The 18658-nt window shown below is 39.7% G+C and overlaps 1 protein-coding gene across 9 annotated transcripts in view; it reads right to left on the bottom strand.

Annotated features, from left to right (window-relative positions):
* Nucleotides 1-18658, bottom strand: part of CARMIL1 (capping protein regulator and myosin 1 linker 1) — a 356120-nt gene that overhangs the window by 105101 nt on the left and 232361 nt on the right. For all 9 annotated transcript variants that reach the window (XM_057493799.1, XM_057493802.1, XM_057493798.1 and 6 more), the window contains 6 exons: nucleotides 15423-15509; nucleotides 8669-8772; nucleotides 6219-6296; nucleotides 6010-6086; nucleotides 2649-2753; nucleotides 1182-1251 (listed from right to left, as the gene is read on the bottom strand). In XM_057493799.1, the coding sequence (XP_057349782.1) occupies nucleotides 1182-1251; nucleotides 2649-2753; nucleotides 6010-6086; nucleotides 6219-6296; nucleotides 8669-8772; nucleotides 15423-15509 (521 nt within the window). The remainder of the gene's footprint in view (nucleotides 1-1181; nucleotides 1252-2648; nucleotides 2754-6009; nucleotides 6087-6218; nucleotides 6297-8668; nucleotides 8773-15422; nucleotides 15510-18658) is intronic.

Genomic DNA, 18658 nt, shown 5'->3' on the forward strand with positions numbered 1-18658 from the left:
CTGAGCCAGGAATGTATACAGGAACCAATTTAACAATTTTGCAAGGCACTAAATGATTCCGTGTCCAAATGCATGTTACCATCATTAAGTACTGGACAATTAGAAAACACAAAGGGCTAAAGCAGTCAGGAAAGAAATCTGACAAACTAACAGATAAACAAGAACAAATAAACTTTATGTGTCTCCGATACTCTAAGAAGTACTTTTCAAAGAAGAGCTCCTTCAAACCTCTTAACAACACACTGGGAGAGGCACTAGTGTTGTCTCCATTTTGCAGATGCAGAAAGTGAGCCTTAGCCATGGCAATGAGTTCATGCAGGGTTGCACCACCAGTAGGGGTACAACGTGGACTGAACCCTAGAAATCTGAGGCAGGCAGAGAGGAGATGACTTGAGCTAGATCCTCAAAGAGAGTGAGGCCTTAGGGAAGAGGAGGACATGGCAAGAGTGTGCTGGGAAGAGAGAACAGCGGGCACGAAAGCCCAGGAACAGGAATGAAGAGACTTCTGCCTCCCCCACTTCCAAGAAGAGACTAATCCTGACATGTTGGGTAAAGCCAGGCCCTGAAGAGGCTGGGTGGTTTGTATCTGCATATATTCTTACTAATCTCCACTCAAACTAAAAGTTTCATGATTGTAAAAGTTCAGAAACCCTCTAAAATATATAGGCTTGTAATCTCAATTCTCCTCTATATTCTTTGATAGGAAGTATTTGGAATGGCTCTACCTTTGAGAAACATCTTGATTTTCCTGTTTTAAATCAAGATATTAAAAAATAAATTAGTGACAAGATAGCCATTCTCTATCACACTTACTAAATCCAAGTTTAGTTATACACATTTGTCTCCTGCAAGGAATGCAGTATGTTACACTTTTCATGACACTAAAGCTAGTTATGGCTGTATATCTCAAGACTTCATCATAAAGTACTTAAGCAACTGGCACCAAGAATAGAAAAAAAAAAGTCATTAAAAACATACTTGAATGATTTCTAAATGGTGTTCTGTGGGTGTTTGTAGATAAAACTAGCAAAATACAGAACATCAGAAACTTCAATAATATATGTTTTTCTGCTTCATTTATACTTTCTGGAATCACAGTATCATACTTTTTACAGAAAAAAGACAAAGCAATTTTGAGGCTATTCTCTCTTTTTCCTGTGCATGGTTAAAAGTGTTCTTACCTCACAGTTGCTGAGATCAAGAGAAACTCCCTTTAAGTTATAATTACAAGCCAGGCCCAATAACAGTGCTCTGAGGGGAAGAAACATACACATATTAGATACAAATTCCACACATTGCCTAAAATACATAAGCATACTGGACAGAGCCCAGGAAAAGAAAAGGCCTTTTCTGAATCACAGGTCAAGCACTAAGCACCATTTCACTTTTTAAAATGCCAACTGCATCTCTGCCTCCCAAGAGCAGTGATAGATGCTGCTGCAAAATTCTTTTCAATACAGTGCAGGCCCATCATAAATGCAAAACGTGACAGGATTGCTATTCCTATGCACACAAATCAACACTACATCTAATTGCACACTGAAATTAAATTGTGTTCATCACACATAAATTCCCACTTGCATCTGCTTAAGAACACCTGTAATAATGTTTAGAATTTTATTAGGCAATGTTAGAGTAGCAAAATAAAGCTGGTTTTCCCTAAGGAGTATGTTAGGAAGTGAGGCTCCCAAGTATTCCAGGATATGAAAGTCTATTTAGATGGGTTCATTAAAGGACCCACAGAGGTAGGATGCGTAAGGGTGTAACAGCACTGGAGAAGCGGTGTAAGGCTTGTGCTTGAGGATCCTGACGGTCTGTTGGGCTACTACTAATTGGTCACAGCTGATCAGCTGTCAGCTGGTCACGGCTCTAGAAGACATTCTCTCATCTGCATGTTGGGGAGACTGGACTGATCATGCAGATCACGTATTTCTCTAAGGAGGAGTGGATTCTACTTGCACAAATCAGTCCTATAAAATCCAACACCATTGTGCAGGCTTGCAACAGAGATTTCACACATGCACACACACCCATGAAATCACACTGGGAACTAAAGGCCTTTAACTAGAGAATTTGATTCTTACAGCCCTTTTGATTATTTCTGACAACAGTAAATGGGAACTTCACGGATAACAAATTATTCTCAAACCTTAATTTAGCTAGTAAGTTTAACTTCATCATTACACCTGCATTACTGTGTATTAACCCATAAGTTGGCTGCCAAGTAAAAATACCAAATAGCCTAGGCCAACCTAGGTTGTTCCGAAACCAAAGCACCTAAAAATTGATTCTGTTGCATGCACACAAGCATACAGAGTTCAATCATTACTGTCAGTACAAAGTTTTAGAACAAATACTGATTAAAATGCACACTCTCAAGAATATACCTAAAATGGACTGAACAGGGTCAATATACAGGCAATGGGAGCTGGGGGCAGATTTTTTTCTTTCACAGAAGATGCAACAATATTAATCATGCACATATACTCAAAAATAATTTGATTTCCTTTTGTGCCTCAGAGTAAAGAAGCCTTTTCATCTGCCTTGTCTATTCTAGTATTATACATCTTTTTCCCTTTTCCCTCAAGCACATTCCTAATAACAAACTGAACTGTGAAAGCTCTGGAGAAAATGAATTAACCACTTACTTTAAGGGCTCAGAAGACAGTTTTGTGCCTGAAAGGCTGATTTGCATCAGAGCCAGAGAACTACTAAAAAACTGTTTGAAAGATGGGGGTACCTCTTTTCCTTTCCTGAAAAACAAAACATTAGAGTCATACTAACAGTTACACTTGATCTCAGGACTTACCTTCGAAGTTGGCAAAATCATCCACTGGTTAATCAGACACTGTGAAGTAATCCTATAAATCAGTTATATTTTCAGTAGAAATTTAAATGTAAAGAAAAACCAAGTGTCTGAAAGCTAAATAAATCCGTTCAATACAATTAAAGGAATGATGTAAGATAATTTAAGATACCTCATTAAGTTCTCAAAACAATTTATCCCTATTCTTGGTAGCCAATGAAATCATTGTGTTTTGCCCAAAGATCTTCACGAAACTCCATGTTTGGATTTTTAAAAAACAGGTCAAAAATGTATATTTCTCACCAATTCAAAGAGCTTTCCCACACAGTGGCATCGAGTATTAAGGATCATTACCTGCATTCAACACTACAGATGACCCTTGAACAACATGGTTTTCAATTGAGACTGTCCACTGTATAAAAGGATTTTTTTCAATATTGGAAAATTTTTTGAGGTTTGTGCAATTTGTAAAAACATTTCTTTTCTCTAGCTTACTTTATTTTAAGAATACAGTACATGATACATATACAAAACATGTATTCATTGACTGCTTATGTTATCAGGCAGGCTTCTGGTCAACAATAGGTTATTATTAGCTAAGTATTTGGGGACTCAAAAGTTGTACATGATTTTCAAAGGCATGGAGGGTTAGCACCCTTGACTCCCACGTTGTTCAAGGGTCAGCAGTATTTTTAGATGCAGCGTATCTCAGATGCAACAAGACGGCGACCTGAGTGGAGCTGAAGAACAACACAGACAGTCTGAGAGGCATGAAGCCAGCAGGGCGAAATCCTGCTCAACCCTCATATCCACACCACTAATCCAACCATTTCAGGCTAAATATTAGAAAAGTTATAGACCAAACTTCAAAAGGAAATGGCTACAACCTCCAAATGTGTCCCCCTGCTGTTACAGTGGGAAGTAAGTGGGTCAAATCCTAAAACTCCACAGGAAGTTAAAGTCAACACCACACACACAGTGTGAAGGTGTAAGAAAAACAAGATTCCAGAGTCAAAGTTGGAATGTGGACACTTAGCTTATTTTGTCGTAGCTGAAAGAACAGATAGAAGGACTGAGTAAGTCCACATAAGTAAAGCACTTAGCCTGATGCACACCGAACACTCACTTAATGATTGTTATTCATATTCTGTGGAAAGATTCACAGAGTCTCAGGGCAGAGGTGATCCTAGTTAGTGGTCTAGTTTAACCATGTAATATTCAACAGTATTTAAGTACAGAGGTCCAGGAAATATTTTTTTTAAGTTTTAAAACAGAACAATTTCAGGCTTTCTGAGAAGAAATATCGATGCAACCAGAATCTCTATTTAAGAGAATGAAAATTCGGGTTAAGAGTAAAGAGAAATCTGGTAGAATATACATGAGACATTTCCAACAACTCTTGTTCTAGATAGTGGAACAATATGAGCCTGTACACTCCCATTCATTTTTTGAGGAGCAAATGTTAGATTACTCCTTGAACATAGTTCTCCTACTACTACTCCGTCAGATGTCAATTTTTCCAAGGTTTCCAAATATTTGCTGCCCTTTTCTGAAGAAGTATGATGTTCATCACGGTAGTCCCTTGGGTCAGTGGGACGTCCGTCAAGCAGGAGTGATGCAGGTGACCTCTAGAGAGAAGCCTTGCTAGCCGGTATGTGCACTGCCAGGACTCTTTTTTCTCTGCAATGCAATTGTCAATGTTTTACAGAGGCTGCTCTGCCCCCGGAGTGAAGGTGACATGGCCAGTCCACAAGGAATGTCGCAAAACTGCTGTTGCTGAAAGCCATGGAAATGGGGGTCAGGGTAGAACAGTCATTTGTTACTGTGGAACAACCTAACCTATAGTGACTGAGACACTTTTATGAAATTAACTGTGAGTAAGAAGATGAATAGTCTGGCTAACAGTCCACAACTCAGTATAAATGTAGCTATTTCAAGAGATACTAAGGGCTTTCTATGCTTATATTTAGTTAAGGTACTGAGTATTAAACAATAATCACAACCTTCCATTGGAAAGATAAGGTAATTTGTTAATGCAATTTCACTTTACAAGCTTAATAGCTCTGCTTAAGACCAGCTGCCACAGAATTCATAGTACTGTGAACTCAGAAGAGCTCAGAAGTGCAAATCTTTATTTTCATATAAAGTCTATGATGTCACCTTCGAACTCTTCCCTGAGTCACTTACAGCTCCACCAATACGTGGCTTAATAAGCTGCCTTCAAATACATGAGTTGACTGGGTATTCTTAATTAATGCCTTGAAGGCCCTCAAAATAGAAATATCTCAGAAAACTCTCAACTTCTCCCACCATTATAAAGACTCTGATCTTATTCTACTGAGGTGTTTGTGGCAAATTTTTGCTATTGTAAAGATTTATATCATGTAAAAGTAGTGGACCAATAGAACTTTAAAATACAGAATAATTCATTTGTGAGACACAATTGTAGAATAAAGAAAGCTGAATAACTGAATCTTCCAAATAAATGAGGATTATCCCTTTGAACATATAAAGCTTTAAAAAAGTCAATAAAAATGGAGGCATTTCTAATGTTAAGCAAGTCTCCATGTCATTATAGAGTATATAGTAACTAAAATATTGTCTGTGACTTGTGGTCGTAACTATGAATGCTAAATGTTGAACTATATGAATACATTAGATTAATACATTAATTCCAGATTTCCACACTTATATAACCCATGTACTTTTCATAGTTTTCTTTATTCTCCCTCCATCCTAAATTGTTGCTGTTTATGAATACTTGCTGTTTCTAATCTTCTGCCCTATTTTACACAGTCCTAAGTCAGGAATGTAGAAGGGAGCTACTGACTCATTTTACAATTTAAAACGCATGAGTTTTGGGATGCTGTCTCTCTGCTCCCCAGAGGTTGTTTATACTTACTTCCAAGCTCATCACTAAGTGCCCATAAGAGTTGTCACTACAGTAAGAGAGAGTGCCAGTCCACAGATGAGAAACAGTATATTCTCATATAGTTTACACAGGTGGGCTGTAGTTACTGATAGGAACATCAAATGGCAGCGAAAAAAGATGCAGATAAAACTTGAACTTTCAAGGCCTAGTAGTCACATATACTGGTTTAGGGCCATCTTCTTTCATGCCCAACATTCACCCTTTATCATTACACCTTTCTCGGAGAGCAAGTCACTCCTAGATGATAATGTTAGCAGGCGTAAGTTCATACCGGTGAGAAAAGACAGTTCTGGAGAGATTGAGCACAGCTAAACACTGAAGGCATCCACGGAGGAGAGCTCCACAGACCTGAGAAAGAAATAAGGTGCTCTTATTTCAAATATTTCTAGGCCTAAGAATATTTTAGTAGAGAGAAAGCCCTTTCTATCCCATGTATACATCTATTCTGAGAGCCCCAGAGCACTATAAAAAAAATATTACCATGTCCAGGGAACATTCTGTGTTGGACAAATCCAGATGAGCAATGGCATTTGGCTGGGCCATAAAACTGTACATGTACTTGAAATAAAAAACAAACAAATATATTAGGATCTAGAAACATACATACACATTATGCAACTTCATATCTTAAAATGAAGTTGTCCAAATCCTCCCAGAATTATTTTCTACTCTTCCCAAGAAGATTAGCAGAACTTTATGTCATTTCATTACCTTCCTTGAGAGCAAAAATCCTAGGAATATTTAAAATAAAAATGTTTAAATGGTAAAAAAAAAGGCCAAGTGGAATCTTGGCTAACAATCCCCATTTTGGTTACACATGACTTAGTTTTCCTGATTACCTCCATTTTTACAATTTCGGAACAGTGCTAATTAATTTTAACTGCTGAAAACGAAATACCACCTGAACGGCAGTCACCCTATCAAAATGCTGATCACTTTGAGTATGTTCAAATTTAAATCTGAACCACAGGATGGTCTCAGGCTATACTCTCTTCTTTCCAACACTGTGATTTTCCTTTCTTAGTTACTTTCAAAATCTAGCAAGAAAGGGCCTCATAGTGCTATTAGTTCTGTTTTTAAATCTCACATATTGCTAAGACGTTTCAGGTTTCAGGGGTCACAGTACCTAAACTCTACCTTTCTCCCTGTGCAAGGCTATCAAAGCAATAACATTTTTAGTAATTCTGTTATTCTCTAATTGCCCTGTGTGAGTAGCAACTGCCACAGTCCACCAAGAACAAACTGAGCCCAAGCTCCTGTCCACAGGCAAACAGCTAAATTCAGGAGATGCCGCCAAGTAACTTGCAAAACAAACAAGCTTACACTGAGATGTCCTAGTGCTTGACCAAGGCTTGTAAGTGCAGAGGCTTAGCTATCTAGTGCTTGAGAAAACTCCTCTCTACCAAGGAATTAAGAAGAGGAAAAGATCAGTCTGTGAATACTTTAGAATAACCAGACACCCAGAACAGGTCGTATGATGGAAAGATTCAGAAAAATGTTGCTTTCATTTACATGAAGACCCGCTTGTCTTTCTTCGCCCGGTGCTGTGGTTTTACTCCCCGCCGCCAGCAGGGGGAGCGCTAATCACCCTCAGGTGATGCCAGGCCCCTACTGCACCACATCCCCAGAGGCGGGCCCTGGTGGGCGGCTCTCCCCGGGGGCACCGCTCCCACTAAGTCCCGCCCCGCACCGGCTGCGTGACCCACAGCCCCTCGGCCCCTCCGGAGCCCCTCCCCCTTTCCCAGGGGCGAGCTGGGCCAAGACCCAGTCCTGGCCCGGGAAACACCCTGGGCCCCTTGCTGTCTTGGACAACTGCGCTGCCCCGGTTCTAGCACAGTCTCATGATCTGCACTGCAGGCTCTTCTTCCAACCCTCCTTCTGCTCCCGTGCTGTGTCGATGTGCTGTGTCGCTGTGCTGTGTCGCTGGTTTCACATCGGACTCCCGGTGTGCACTTGGCGGGGAGCAGGTTCATGAGTCCCCAGTGCAGGTGACAACCGAACACGCGTCACGCACTGAACAAGCCAGGGCACACCAGGAAACGAGTATTATTTAAATCATTTCAAGTGTAAGGGAGAGGGAAAAACTACAAAAAGGGCTATGGCAACAACACTCCCTGCCTCACAGGTAAATACAACATAAGGAAAATGAGAATGAATTTCATGGTGTGTTTCACCCCCATGAAGCAGTAGAATGCAAAGCAGGTCCTTCGAAGACGCTCACTTGCTGTGCGCCCCGTTGGTAAGGCGGCGTTTCTTCCAGATGCCGTGGTGGTGACCACAGCGGACCACTCACTGCATTTGGAAACGCGATGACACCTAATCCGCTGTATCGATACGACCTGCCAAACATCTGTTACCAATTCAGCTGCATGAAAAATCTTATCATTGAGGAGAAACATTTTGCCTTCACACTCAATCTTTGAAGAGTGGCTCCAGTCGATTCCTGACTCTCCCTTTTCTCTGGTGTTTTCATAGAACGCAGGTCTGGAGTTTACCCCAATATCCCCTTTCAATTTTTTTGCGGGGAAAATAAAAGTCTTCCCCACAATATTATTTAATAATGAAATAACTCAGTTTATATTTCTACTCTCTTATCAGGCAATTGTAAAAGGTGCAATAATGTTTTTAAGTGAAGGAAAAAAATCCTTTAGAAAAAGTGGTCCCAAAAAAGAATTTAGACTTCAGCAACATTAAGTGTGTGTGGGAAGGGGCAGGGGGTGGGGAGGTAATCTATGTGATAGACTATTATTAATTAAGGAAGGCTCTGGAATTTTGCTCCAGAACACTTCATAAGCTCATAACTAAATGACCTTAAAATGTCATGATAAAGGGAGATGCAGGGAAATAAGTTAGAAGACCATGCTTAGAAATTATTCTAGGCTTATTAAACATACTTCTTTGAAGATGGAGGTAAGGGAAGGAAAACCTACCGAGAGGTCGTCTCCGCGAAGGACGTTACCTGAGAGATCTAGGTGGACAAGGGTGCTGGCGGTCAGCGGGTTGGCACTGAGTGACTGGGAAAGGCTATTCACCCCTGCAACATCGAGAAGATCCAGGCTCAGTTTCCACTCCCAGAAACACAGCGAGGTTTGTGAGGTCCTATAAATGGCCCGGCAGCCCCACTGAACTGGAGGACGAGGCTGCCCATGAGCACGCTCCCCGAAAGGCAGCTCCATGACCGTCTTCCCGGACACCCCTTCAGGAAGAACGAGTTAGTCATAGACACTGAGTAGGAGAAAGAAATGGAATCAGCTTCATTTTGCTCTATTTCTTCTGATGTGGACAGAAAATATTTTACTCTGAAGTTTTAAAATGATGTAAACGATCTAATGATGATTTTTATCCTCCGCTCACCCCTCTCTGGTGATTCCTGACATCGTGTTCAGTATTTAAATGACGCAGGAACAAATTCAGGTACTTTAGGCTATTTAAAGTATTTAGAAGTTAACAGAGGATTGCCCTGCTCTACTTGATGTATTATACTCAAGGCGAAATTTACATTGGAATGGATTTTTTCAGAAAGTGAAAAAAATGATCTATATACAATGTAAGAAGCAATCAAAGGGAAAAACTGATCATTAACATTCTGTACACTATTTACATCCATAACATACATGGCTCTAGTCACAGTTAAATGAACTAAACTGATAATGCCATCTCAGAAAAAAAAGAATGAAAACATGAGGGCCAGATTGTTCTGTGAGAAGAGAGCTATGTTCTGTCACATGTGGTCACAGTAACGGAGACAAGCCTCCAGTCGAGGCCGTATCGTAGGCGGATTCTCATCAGGATACTTCAAGGAGGGAGCAGAGGCTCTAGGGGGTGCATCACTACAGAGGACGAACCCAGGAGACGCTGGTCACTCACCGGGATTCAGCGAGGTCAATACACACAGGATCAACGGTGACTGTCTTAGTATAACACGGATACAGCAAAGCTCTTCGTGCTTCTACAGTTCACAGTTCCAATTTGCATATTTTGGAAATGTGGCTATTTCTAAATTGGGTATACTTTCATAAATTTTTTTTTTCCTGTTTTTCAATAAAATTCTTCTTGAACTACCAGCCTGTCTTAACCACTCTGCAGGGAAACAGGGAAGAGGGGGTCTGTTCACATCTGGGCAGAGCCTTCATCAGGGTGAGGGGCCAGGGCCAGGCCTGCATCGAGAGCAGAACGGGTCACGGCTTCAAGATCCAAGGCTCCAGGAGAAAGGCTGGGGGTTCGAGGACAGCCCCATGCCGGGGCAGGTCTCTGCTCCGGGTTTACGATGTGGGGTGTGTGGCAGTGATGAAGGGGTTATTATCTCGTCCTCCAGCTTTGGAGAGTCACAAAGAACCGACTTCACTTCTCAAGGATGAATGCACATTTGGGTATGCAGAGAGAAGAGACAGGCGGTGGAGTGAGAAATTCTTAATTAAGGAAGAATTTCTTGGCTTTCAACTTAATATTCATTAAGTGCTCATAAAATGCTGGGGATTGAGAAAGATATGTAATTAAGACCTGCTCTTTGCCCTCAAGTTCAAAGGTAATCAGGAAAGAAACTAAATAAACTCCAGCATGAAAGGTCAGTGCTACGCAAGGAATATTTATTCACTGCAACAAAACTTTATTTAAAGCCTCTATGTACCAGGCTTCTGAGACCCGTGGACCCTATCTTACCCTCTAAAAGCCAGTCCTGTGGAAGACAAGAGAGTGCAATAACCAGAATCCAGTGAGGTCAGTACTATCAAAGAAATAAGAATCAAAAGCTTGGCAGTGAAGGAGGCAGACCTGATCAGCTGTGCTAGATAAAAGGAACCTGCAACGGCCTATAGAAAAGATTAATTTCTGGATGTAATGTCTATGATTGTCTAAATGACCACCTTCCTTCAGTTTGTCCTATTATTAGTAAAAATATTAATGTATTTTGTAATGGAATAATTCAGTATAAAACATGGAAAATACCAGACCCTCATAAAAAAAATCATTTATAAAGTAACTTCTTTAGTGAGGTGTAACAAAACTCAGTAAATTCCAAAATTAGAAGGTCAGATTAGTCTGACAGAAAAATGCTCCTGGACAAGTGCGTTTTGGCCCTTGGCAGTTAGCAAACATCTGAATAGAATCGAGAGAATCATGTCATCAGCTCAGCTTCATGCACTGGAACAGAATGAAGGATTTCCTCCCCTACCGCGAGTCCACAACCATGTGAAACTTCTGCTAATAAGCACACTAAAAGCAGGAAATTACAAAAAATAGGATTTTTTACTAGGCCTCTTACAACCCAAACTAAATACAGATTTACATGCCGTACTTGATTCTGGCCGTCCAGTGATTGGGGCCATTCTTTCTATTTATTACAGGAATGTTTACAGCTGGAAAAAGGTGGTACCAGGTGACCTCACACTGACATAATCTGGCAACCAGCAGGACGTTTACTAGAAATCCAGAAAACTGTCATTCAGCTAACATCAGAGGGGGAGAAAGGGGGATTTGGAGACAGTGGGAATGCTCATGGGGAGACTAAAAAAATATCTCTTGAATTATGGTGCCATGGATATAAATGTTTTCATAGATCTAAAATATAAATGTTAATCAAATTCAGCAAAAGATTAAAACTGCAACATAATCTGAGTTATTTTGAATCTTCAAAACTTTCAGATACTATGTAAAAATCTGCAAGAAAAATGAAAGCCTTTAAGAAATAAATTTTTTTTAAAAACTAACATTTCAAGATATAGATCTTAGGAAGGACAAGTTAAAATTCTTTGGGTCAGAATGTTACTAAACAATATTCTCAAAACACATTTTAACATATACAATTTTATTGCAGAGAAGAGATAAATGTGGTGCCCTCTTTGTGAAGGGTGTAGGGATGGAGGTTTGTCTTCACTCACAAGGAAGTTGAGGGTCCCACCTTTGCCTGGGGAACCTCCCACCCCCATCACACCAGGAGGGTCAGCATCAGTGAGGAGAGACGCTGAGGTACCTCAGAACTAAAACTTGTCCTTGGGAGGATAAAGGATCACCACAACCATCTTATTTGTTTTATTGTAATGAACTAATAAAATAAACAAATTGAAAAAACAAAACAAAACCCTGTATCTTAAAAAAGTGTTGGACCATACAGCATGGTGATGACTATAATTAATAATATGATATTGAATATTTGAAAGATGCTAAAAGTAAATCTTAGAAGTTCTCATCACAAGAAAAAAACATTACTAACTATATATGTTGATGGATGTTAAGTAGCCTTAATTGTGTCACTGCACAATACATACAAATATTGAATCATGTTGTACACAGAAAGCCAGGATATTGTATGTCAATTATGTCTCAATAAAAATTAATATAAAAATGAGTTAGACCTATGGAGCACATGACAAATGATTAATACTTAGAATATGTAGAAAATTCATATAGATTAAGAAAGATTAACATTGTAAATAAGGAAAGAACAAAGGATGGCAACTAGCAATTTCCTCAAAAAAAATACAAATAACGAAGGAATATCATGAAGCCACTAGAAGTGATCATGTGTTTACCGACATAAACAATCACAATATACTATGTGGGGGAAAAGTTTATAAAAAGGTAAGCATTGTATAATCCATTTAATCCATATATGCATGTGTGTGTATATGGGTATATGTATGTGTGTATTTATGCATTTATTTATACCTGTGTGTATAATTATGCATTTATATACGTGTATATGTATATGTGCACGCACACACACACACACACACACACACACCATGTAAACAGAAAACAGTATGAAAGGATGGGCACCAAATTGTCAACAATGACTGCTTTGTAATGGTATGTATGGTACTGGCATTACAAGTAATTTTTGCTTTCTTATTTGTACTTTTCTGTCTCTTCTAGATCTTTGCCATAAATATTTATACACGGATAATCATCAGAAAAAGGTTTTTATAAAACTGATTTGCTGAGGTGAAACAGTGATAACATAAAGGGACTACCCTTACCTTTAAGATCTTAGATGGCTTCAGATACCAAGACAGAAAACCCTGACTCCTGGGGAAATTTTTCCCTTTGATAGGTTTCTTTTATGCCTTAATCTTAAACAGGTGAATACAAATGTGTGCACATAAAATCATGGGACTTAGGGAACATACCCCAACTTCAAATCACTCTTAATGTAACTGTATGGTCAGAATAAAGTATGACTGGATGGACATAAGATCACTGGGGGCCCACTTAGCATCACCCCCTCAGCCATGACACATTCAGAGAGAACTTGCAATGCAACAGGGACACAACAATGACTGAGGCAAAGCCCTTCCTGTCCAGAAAAATCCCCAGCTAAAATGCAATCAACATATATTAGGAAACACACTAACAGAGAGGAATATACAAGTACTGTGAAACAGAGAAAGGAACCTTTCATTCTGCAGGATGTGGGAAGAGAAGGCTCCAAAGGGAAAGTGAGAGAGAAGCTGAACCTTACAGAATGAGCAGTAATTCACCTGATTTGTGGATGGGGACACTGAGGCTATCCCAGGCCAAAATAAAAGCACACAGAAACCATGAAAGCACAAGGTCATGAAGATGATGATGATTATGGTGGTGGTGGTGGTGGTGGTGATGGAGGTGGTGGTGGTGGTGGTGGTGGAGGTGGTGATGGTGGTGGAGGTGGTGGAGGTGGTGGTGGTAGTGGTGGCATGGCCCTCATGCCCAAAAAAGTGCACTGTATTTACATTAACTCCTTTCATCATACCATCTCTGATGAAGTAGATACTCATATTTCCATCCTATAAGTGAGGTAACTGAGGAACCAGGAGATTGTAAAAAAGTTACAGGACTCAGGACCCAACCCAAGTCAATCTGCTTGAGAACTGACACTATTAATCCCTACACACACTGCCCTCAAAAGACAGTGATATATTTAAGAAATGGCAAGGTATTTAATTCAAGAAACTTTCATTAAACACCCACAAGAGTCCAGACACTGAGACTGAGGGAGGGGCTGGAAACATGGAGAAGAGACAAGTACAGGCCTCAGGGAGATGCCCATTCTAGTACTGAAGACACAATACTTACACAGTAATAACAGATATGTGATCTAGAATAACACAGAGGAAAGAATAGTTGATTCTGTTGAGGTGTCTCAGAAGAGATGATAAGAGAGAAACTTTAACAAAATAAACTGAAGTTCTGCAAGAATATTTGGGGATGTGTGAGGTAAGAGAAAATACATGTATTGGTCTCTGCCCCTGGAACTCCCCTGGTTCCTGACACTGGACTCCTAAAATCCTTGTAATTTCCTAAGTAGTAAGGGCACCAGGAAACTCTTTCGTTGTAATGAGGTGGCACTGGGCAGCTCTTAGATGGAGGCTGGTCAACTAAAAGATGAAACCTGTGATTAGAAGCTTTGAATTTTCAGCCTTCTCCCCACCTCCAAATCCTCCAGAGAGGGGAGAGGTGCTAGAGACGGGGTTAATAATTAGAGAAGGGCTGATAACTGATTACACCTAAATGAGGAAGCCTCCAGTAGGACAGGCATGGGAGAGCTTCCAGGCTGGCAAACACATCCACACCGGTTGCATGGGACACCTCAACTCCACCCCTAGATCTCACCCTCACCTATCGCTTCATCTGGCTCTTCATCTGTATCCTTTCATATTCCTTGATAAAGCGGTAAATATAAGTGTTTCTCTGAGTTCTGTGAGCCACTGTTGTAAATCAAGCCCAAGGCAGAGGGCTTTGGAACCTCCAATAACCTGGGCTTGCAACTAGCATCTAAAGTGCAGGAGTTGGGGGGGCAGTCTCAGAGGACTGAGCCCTTACTGTGCGGGATCTGGCACTATCTCCACGTAGCTAGCATTAGAACTGAGTTGAGTTACAGAAACCCAGCTGATGTCAGAATTGCTTGGTGTGGAGAAAAACCTCCACACATCTGGTGACCAGAAAAGGCAGAAGTGGAGTGTTTCGTGTGAGTAGTAAAGAAGACACACAGGAAAGAGAAACAGAGCAGGAAGGGAAGAACTGAGGTTTTCCCTATACAGGATGAGAGAACAACTTTTCAGCAGAATACGAAGCATGTGCAAAGGCATGATGTATGCAGAGGCATTTCCAGTATTATTATGAGTTTGCTGATGTGGCAAAATAATAATGGAATCAACAGGCTTTGATGGGCAACTGGATAAACGAGAGGAGGATGAGTGGAACCAGGAAAGAATCTGGGGAAGGAAAGGAAATTTCCAGAACAGCAAATAATGGGGTAGAGACAGTGGTGACTGGGTGGTTAGGCCAACAGTTTTCTGTAGAGCAGACAGTCCATCTGAAATATGGGAACCAGGGGGTGGGAACAGACATGGGGAAGGGGACATGCAATGCTTTACACGAAGGATGAAGGAAGAGAAACACACCCAGCTGCCTCTGGGAATGTGAGGAATGAGGCCGGTGGCAGCCAGGTGAGCATTCCCTGACTTGAAGTTCAAAAGTTAAAGACTGCATGTGTATTTCAAAAAATTTTCTCTACTCTGAAAGCATTTTACTTCAGGCAACCAGAATTCCAATTACATAATTTCTTTATCTTAAAACTGCCAAGATACCATAATACATATATTTTAAAATTCAGATACATAACTGAGTAATAACTCTTAACTATTTAAGGAAGCATTGTGCAGCAAAAACATCATACACATAAAGTTAAGTAAATAAGATATACTGTACCTTTAGGTGACAGTGAGGTTTTAGATAAATTTAAATGCTTTAATCCTTTTGGGAGTTTGGCAAATTGAATACTTAAAGAGGATACACCTAAGAGAGGAAAAAAAGAGATCATTAGAATTTTCAAGTTCTCAAAACTGCATGTTTCACAATGCCTGAAAATTAACTTAAATTTGACTCCAATTCAAGTGATTACTTTTTCTTTCTAATGTCAAACCTTGTTTTCTAATCATCTACCATCATGTGTCCTTTTCTTTCTGTCCCACCTATAGGGAAGGAGAATAGGAAGATTGCTTAATTAAACATAATTATCCATTAGAGATGTTTTTACTTGGGCCAAGTGTGAGTCTCTCCTAACAGCCCTATTTCAAATGCAAATACTCTCAGGAAGAGGGATATAATTGTCCTTCCCTTTCCTTTTTAACTGTGTCTTAATGAGCTGCTCCATCTTCTGGGTGAGCAGATACATGCTGTTTAATTATTGTTAAGAGAAACAGCATGACATCAACTAGTCAGATAAACAGCTTCACTTTTAGCAGATGGATTCCAATACTTAATTAGCTAGTGGGCTAAAAACCCCGGACAAGGCATTAGAGCATGTTTTAACTTCTCAAAGGTAGGTTGTGTAACTTGAAATAACTCTCAAGTATTAAAATCAGGTATGTTTACATTTAATGGCCAGAATGGAAGACTACGGATACTGGCTCACTCATCCAAGGGTGCTAGGAATGTGCACTGCTTTCTGCGAGGTAAGAAACAATAAATGCATATACACCTTCCTACAGGTTCTTCAACCAACCTCCTGCTGCCTGTGAGTTATTACCTTCCCGGTGGCATGTTTTTGGGAGGGCTCCTAAAACAGAATTAACCATATAGCCCCCTAGACTGACTGTCAAACTCCAGGCACTAATAAGGAACTACTGTTCTGGTTGCTGCCCTTTTATAACCCCAAAACCTCTAAAAATTTTATCAAAGATTATCAAGAAGTAACTACTGTAGAAATAATAAAAAGGCACACAACTTGACTAAACCTCTAGATGGGTGTTTTCCCAGGGATGGTGGGTATTCTGGGAGCCCCTGCCTATCTCTCCACACCATTTCCCAAGTTTGACAATCACTGGGTTAAATAATGTGAAACAGGTTCTTTATCTGAATATGCTAATCTATATTGCTAATTGCAAAGAGGAGGCAGACCTGATATTTTGTTGATCAATTCTTGTAAAAGAATGAATAACTAACAAGTTAATGATGGGAGAGGAAAAAGATGAAGCAATTTTAAAACTTAATTAATCCAAAAGGCAAAAAAGGTGAGATGAGAAAGGAACAAAGGGAAAAGACAAACCAGATTACACACACACCATCACACAAATTAATAATTACATTAAGTATAACTGTGCTAAACACTCAAACTAAAAGTCAAAGGTGGATTGTCTAAACAAAAATACCAGGTGTTTTTAAGAGACACACTTAGAAATTTATGTATTCAGAAGTAAACCTAAAAGCATGGAAAATGATATACACTGCAAGCTTTAACAAAAAAAACTGGTGCTTCTGTAATCATATAAACAAGTTAGATTTTAAGAAGCATGAGTAGAAATAAGAGACATTTCATTAATGAAAATGTAGTTATGCTAAATCTGTATGTTCTGAATAACATTCTCAAAATGTAAGAACTAAATTTAATGATAAAAAGAAAATACATGTACTATTATACACATATATGCAAACACACAATAGTGCTAGATTTTTAAACACAGTAGATAAAATGGACCAAAAAAAAGATTATGGAAACATATGGAAAATACCAAGAGCATAATGAAAAAAGATTTATTTGGTATATTTAAAACACTGTACCTAATAAGTGCAGAATATATTTCTTCAAAGTACACACAGAGCGTTTGCCAAAAGTGGTAAAATGTTCTCATATACTGTCTCAACAAATAATACAGAGCCTGTTCCTTAACTGCTGTGAAATCATACAGAGCATATTCTCTATTAGTTTCTAGCATCCCTTTATTATTTTCTAACTGCTACCATTGTGGAATTAAGATAGAAATTATAATAAAAAGACAATTAGAAAATCCCCAAATAACTAGAACTTAAGCAATATATTTCTATGTAACAAATGAGTCCACGAAAAAAAAACCACAATGAAAAAATATTTTCATTTATTGTATGAATATTTTGGGGAAACAATGAGAGCCATGTTTAGAGTGAAATCTGTAGTCGTCTATATGTAATTAAGAAGAGAAGCTAGAAGCGGATTATCTAAGTATCCATCTCAAGATGTTTGAAAGAAAAACAGCACATTAATCCCCACTTGTAAGTCCAGGGAAAGGAAATCCCAGGGCAAAATACCTCTAAAAACCAAAAAATCAGTCAAAGGGAGAAATAAAGTTTAAAATCCATTTATTGCTCACAAACTGCAGACTGGGGCCAGTTCTCTCTCCTGCTCCAGCAGAAGCAAAACCGCCCCTCCGCTCACCTCTCAGGTACAGATAAGCCCCTCCTTGCCTAGGTAATTACCCATTGATATGGAGATTAACTTCTTTCCACCCCTGAGGAAAGATGCAAATGCACAAAAGCCATATTTATTTCCACCTCTGAACGCCTGATACGCAGTTGTACTAAAGCCAGGCAAGATATTCTGGAAATGTTACAATTTTACCCACAGGCCACCCCTCCAGAAATCTCACTTTACTATGTACTCGATCCCCTCTTCCGAGCAATCTAGGAACATACAATAGCAACAGCAATAAAATCTTCATAATCCTCAAACCAGAGGATTCAGCTTATGTAGATGAAGTAAACGTACTTTACAGCACAATCTCTCACTAAGCACAAAATATGTTTCTACACTTGTTTACTCATTCCTAACAACCATGCTAGATTGCTCACAAAACTTTTACCAAACATTAGACAAAGTCAAGTCTCTCTTCAAGCATTTTTTTTCTTGACAACACCAACACAATCATGATAATTCTCAAGCCAGAGGATTCAGCTAGGTTCAAAGTCCCACGCAGATTAAGTCCAAAGCTCGTCCATTCCAGCCATCATGCGGCAGCTGCAGCAGGGGGTGCATCCAGGGCACAGGGACTGTAGAAGCAAATAACCGTGATTGTCGGGGGGCCACTTTGCTGTTATTCCAGGAATACATAGGAGGCCAGCTTCCAGGCCTTTTCCCCAAGGTGCTAGAAGAGCCAGCCATTGCCGGTCCATGTGTTGAAATGTCCAGGGCC

The sequence above is a fragment of the Manis pentadactyla genome, chromosome 16 (genome assembly GCF_030020395.1).
Source record: "Manis pentadactyla isolate mManPen7 chromosome 16, mManPen7.hap1, whole genome shotgun sequence".
Taxonomy (NCBI): domain Eukaryota; kingdom Metazoa; phylum Chordata; class Mammalia; order Pholidota; family Manidae; genus Manis; species Manis pentadactyla.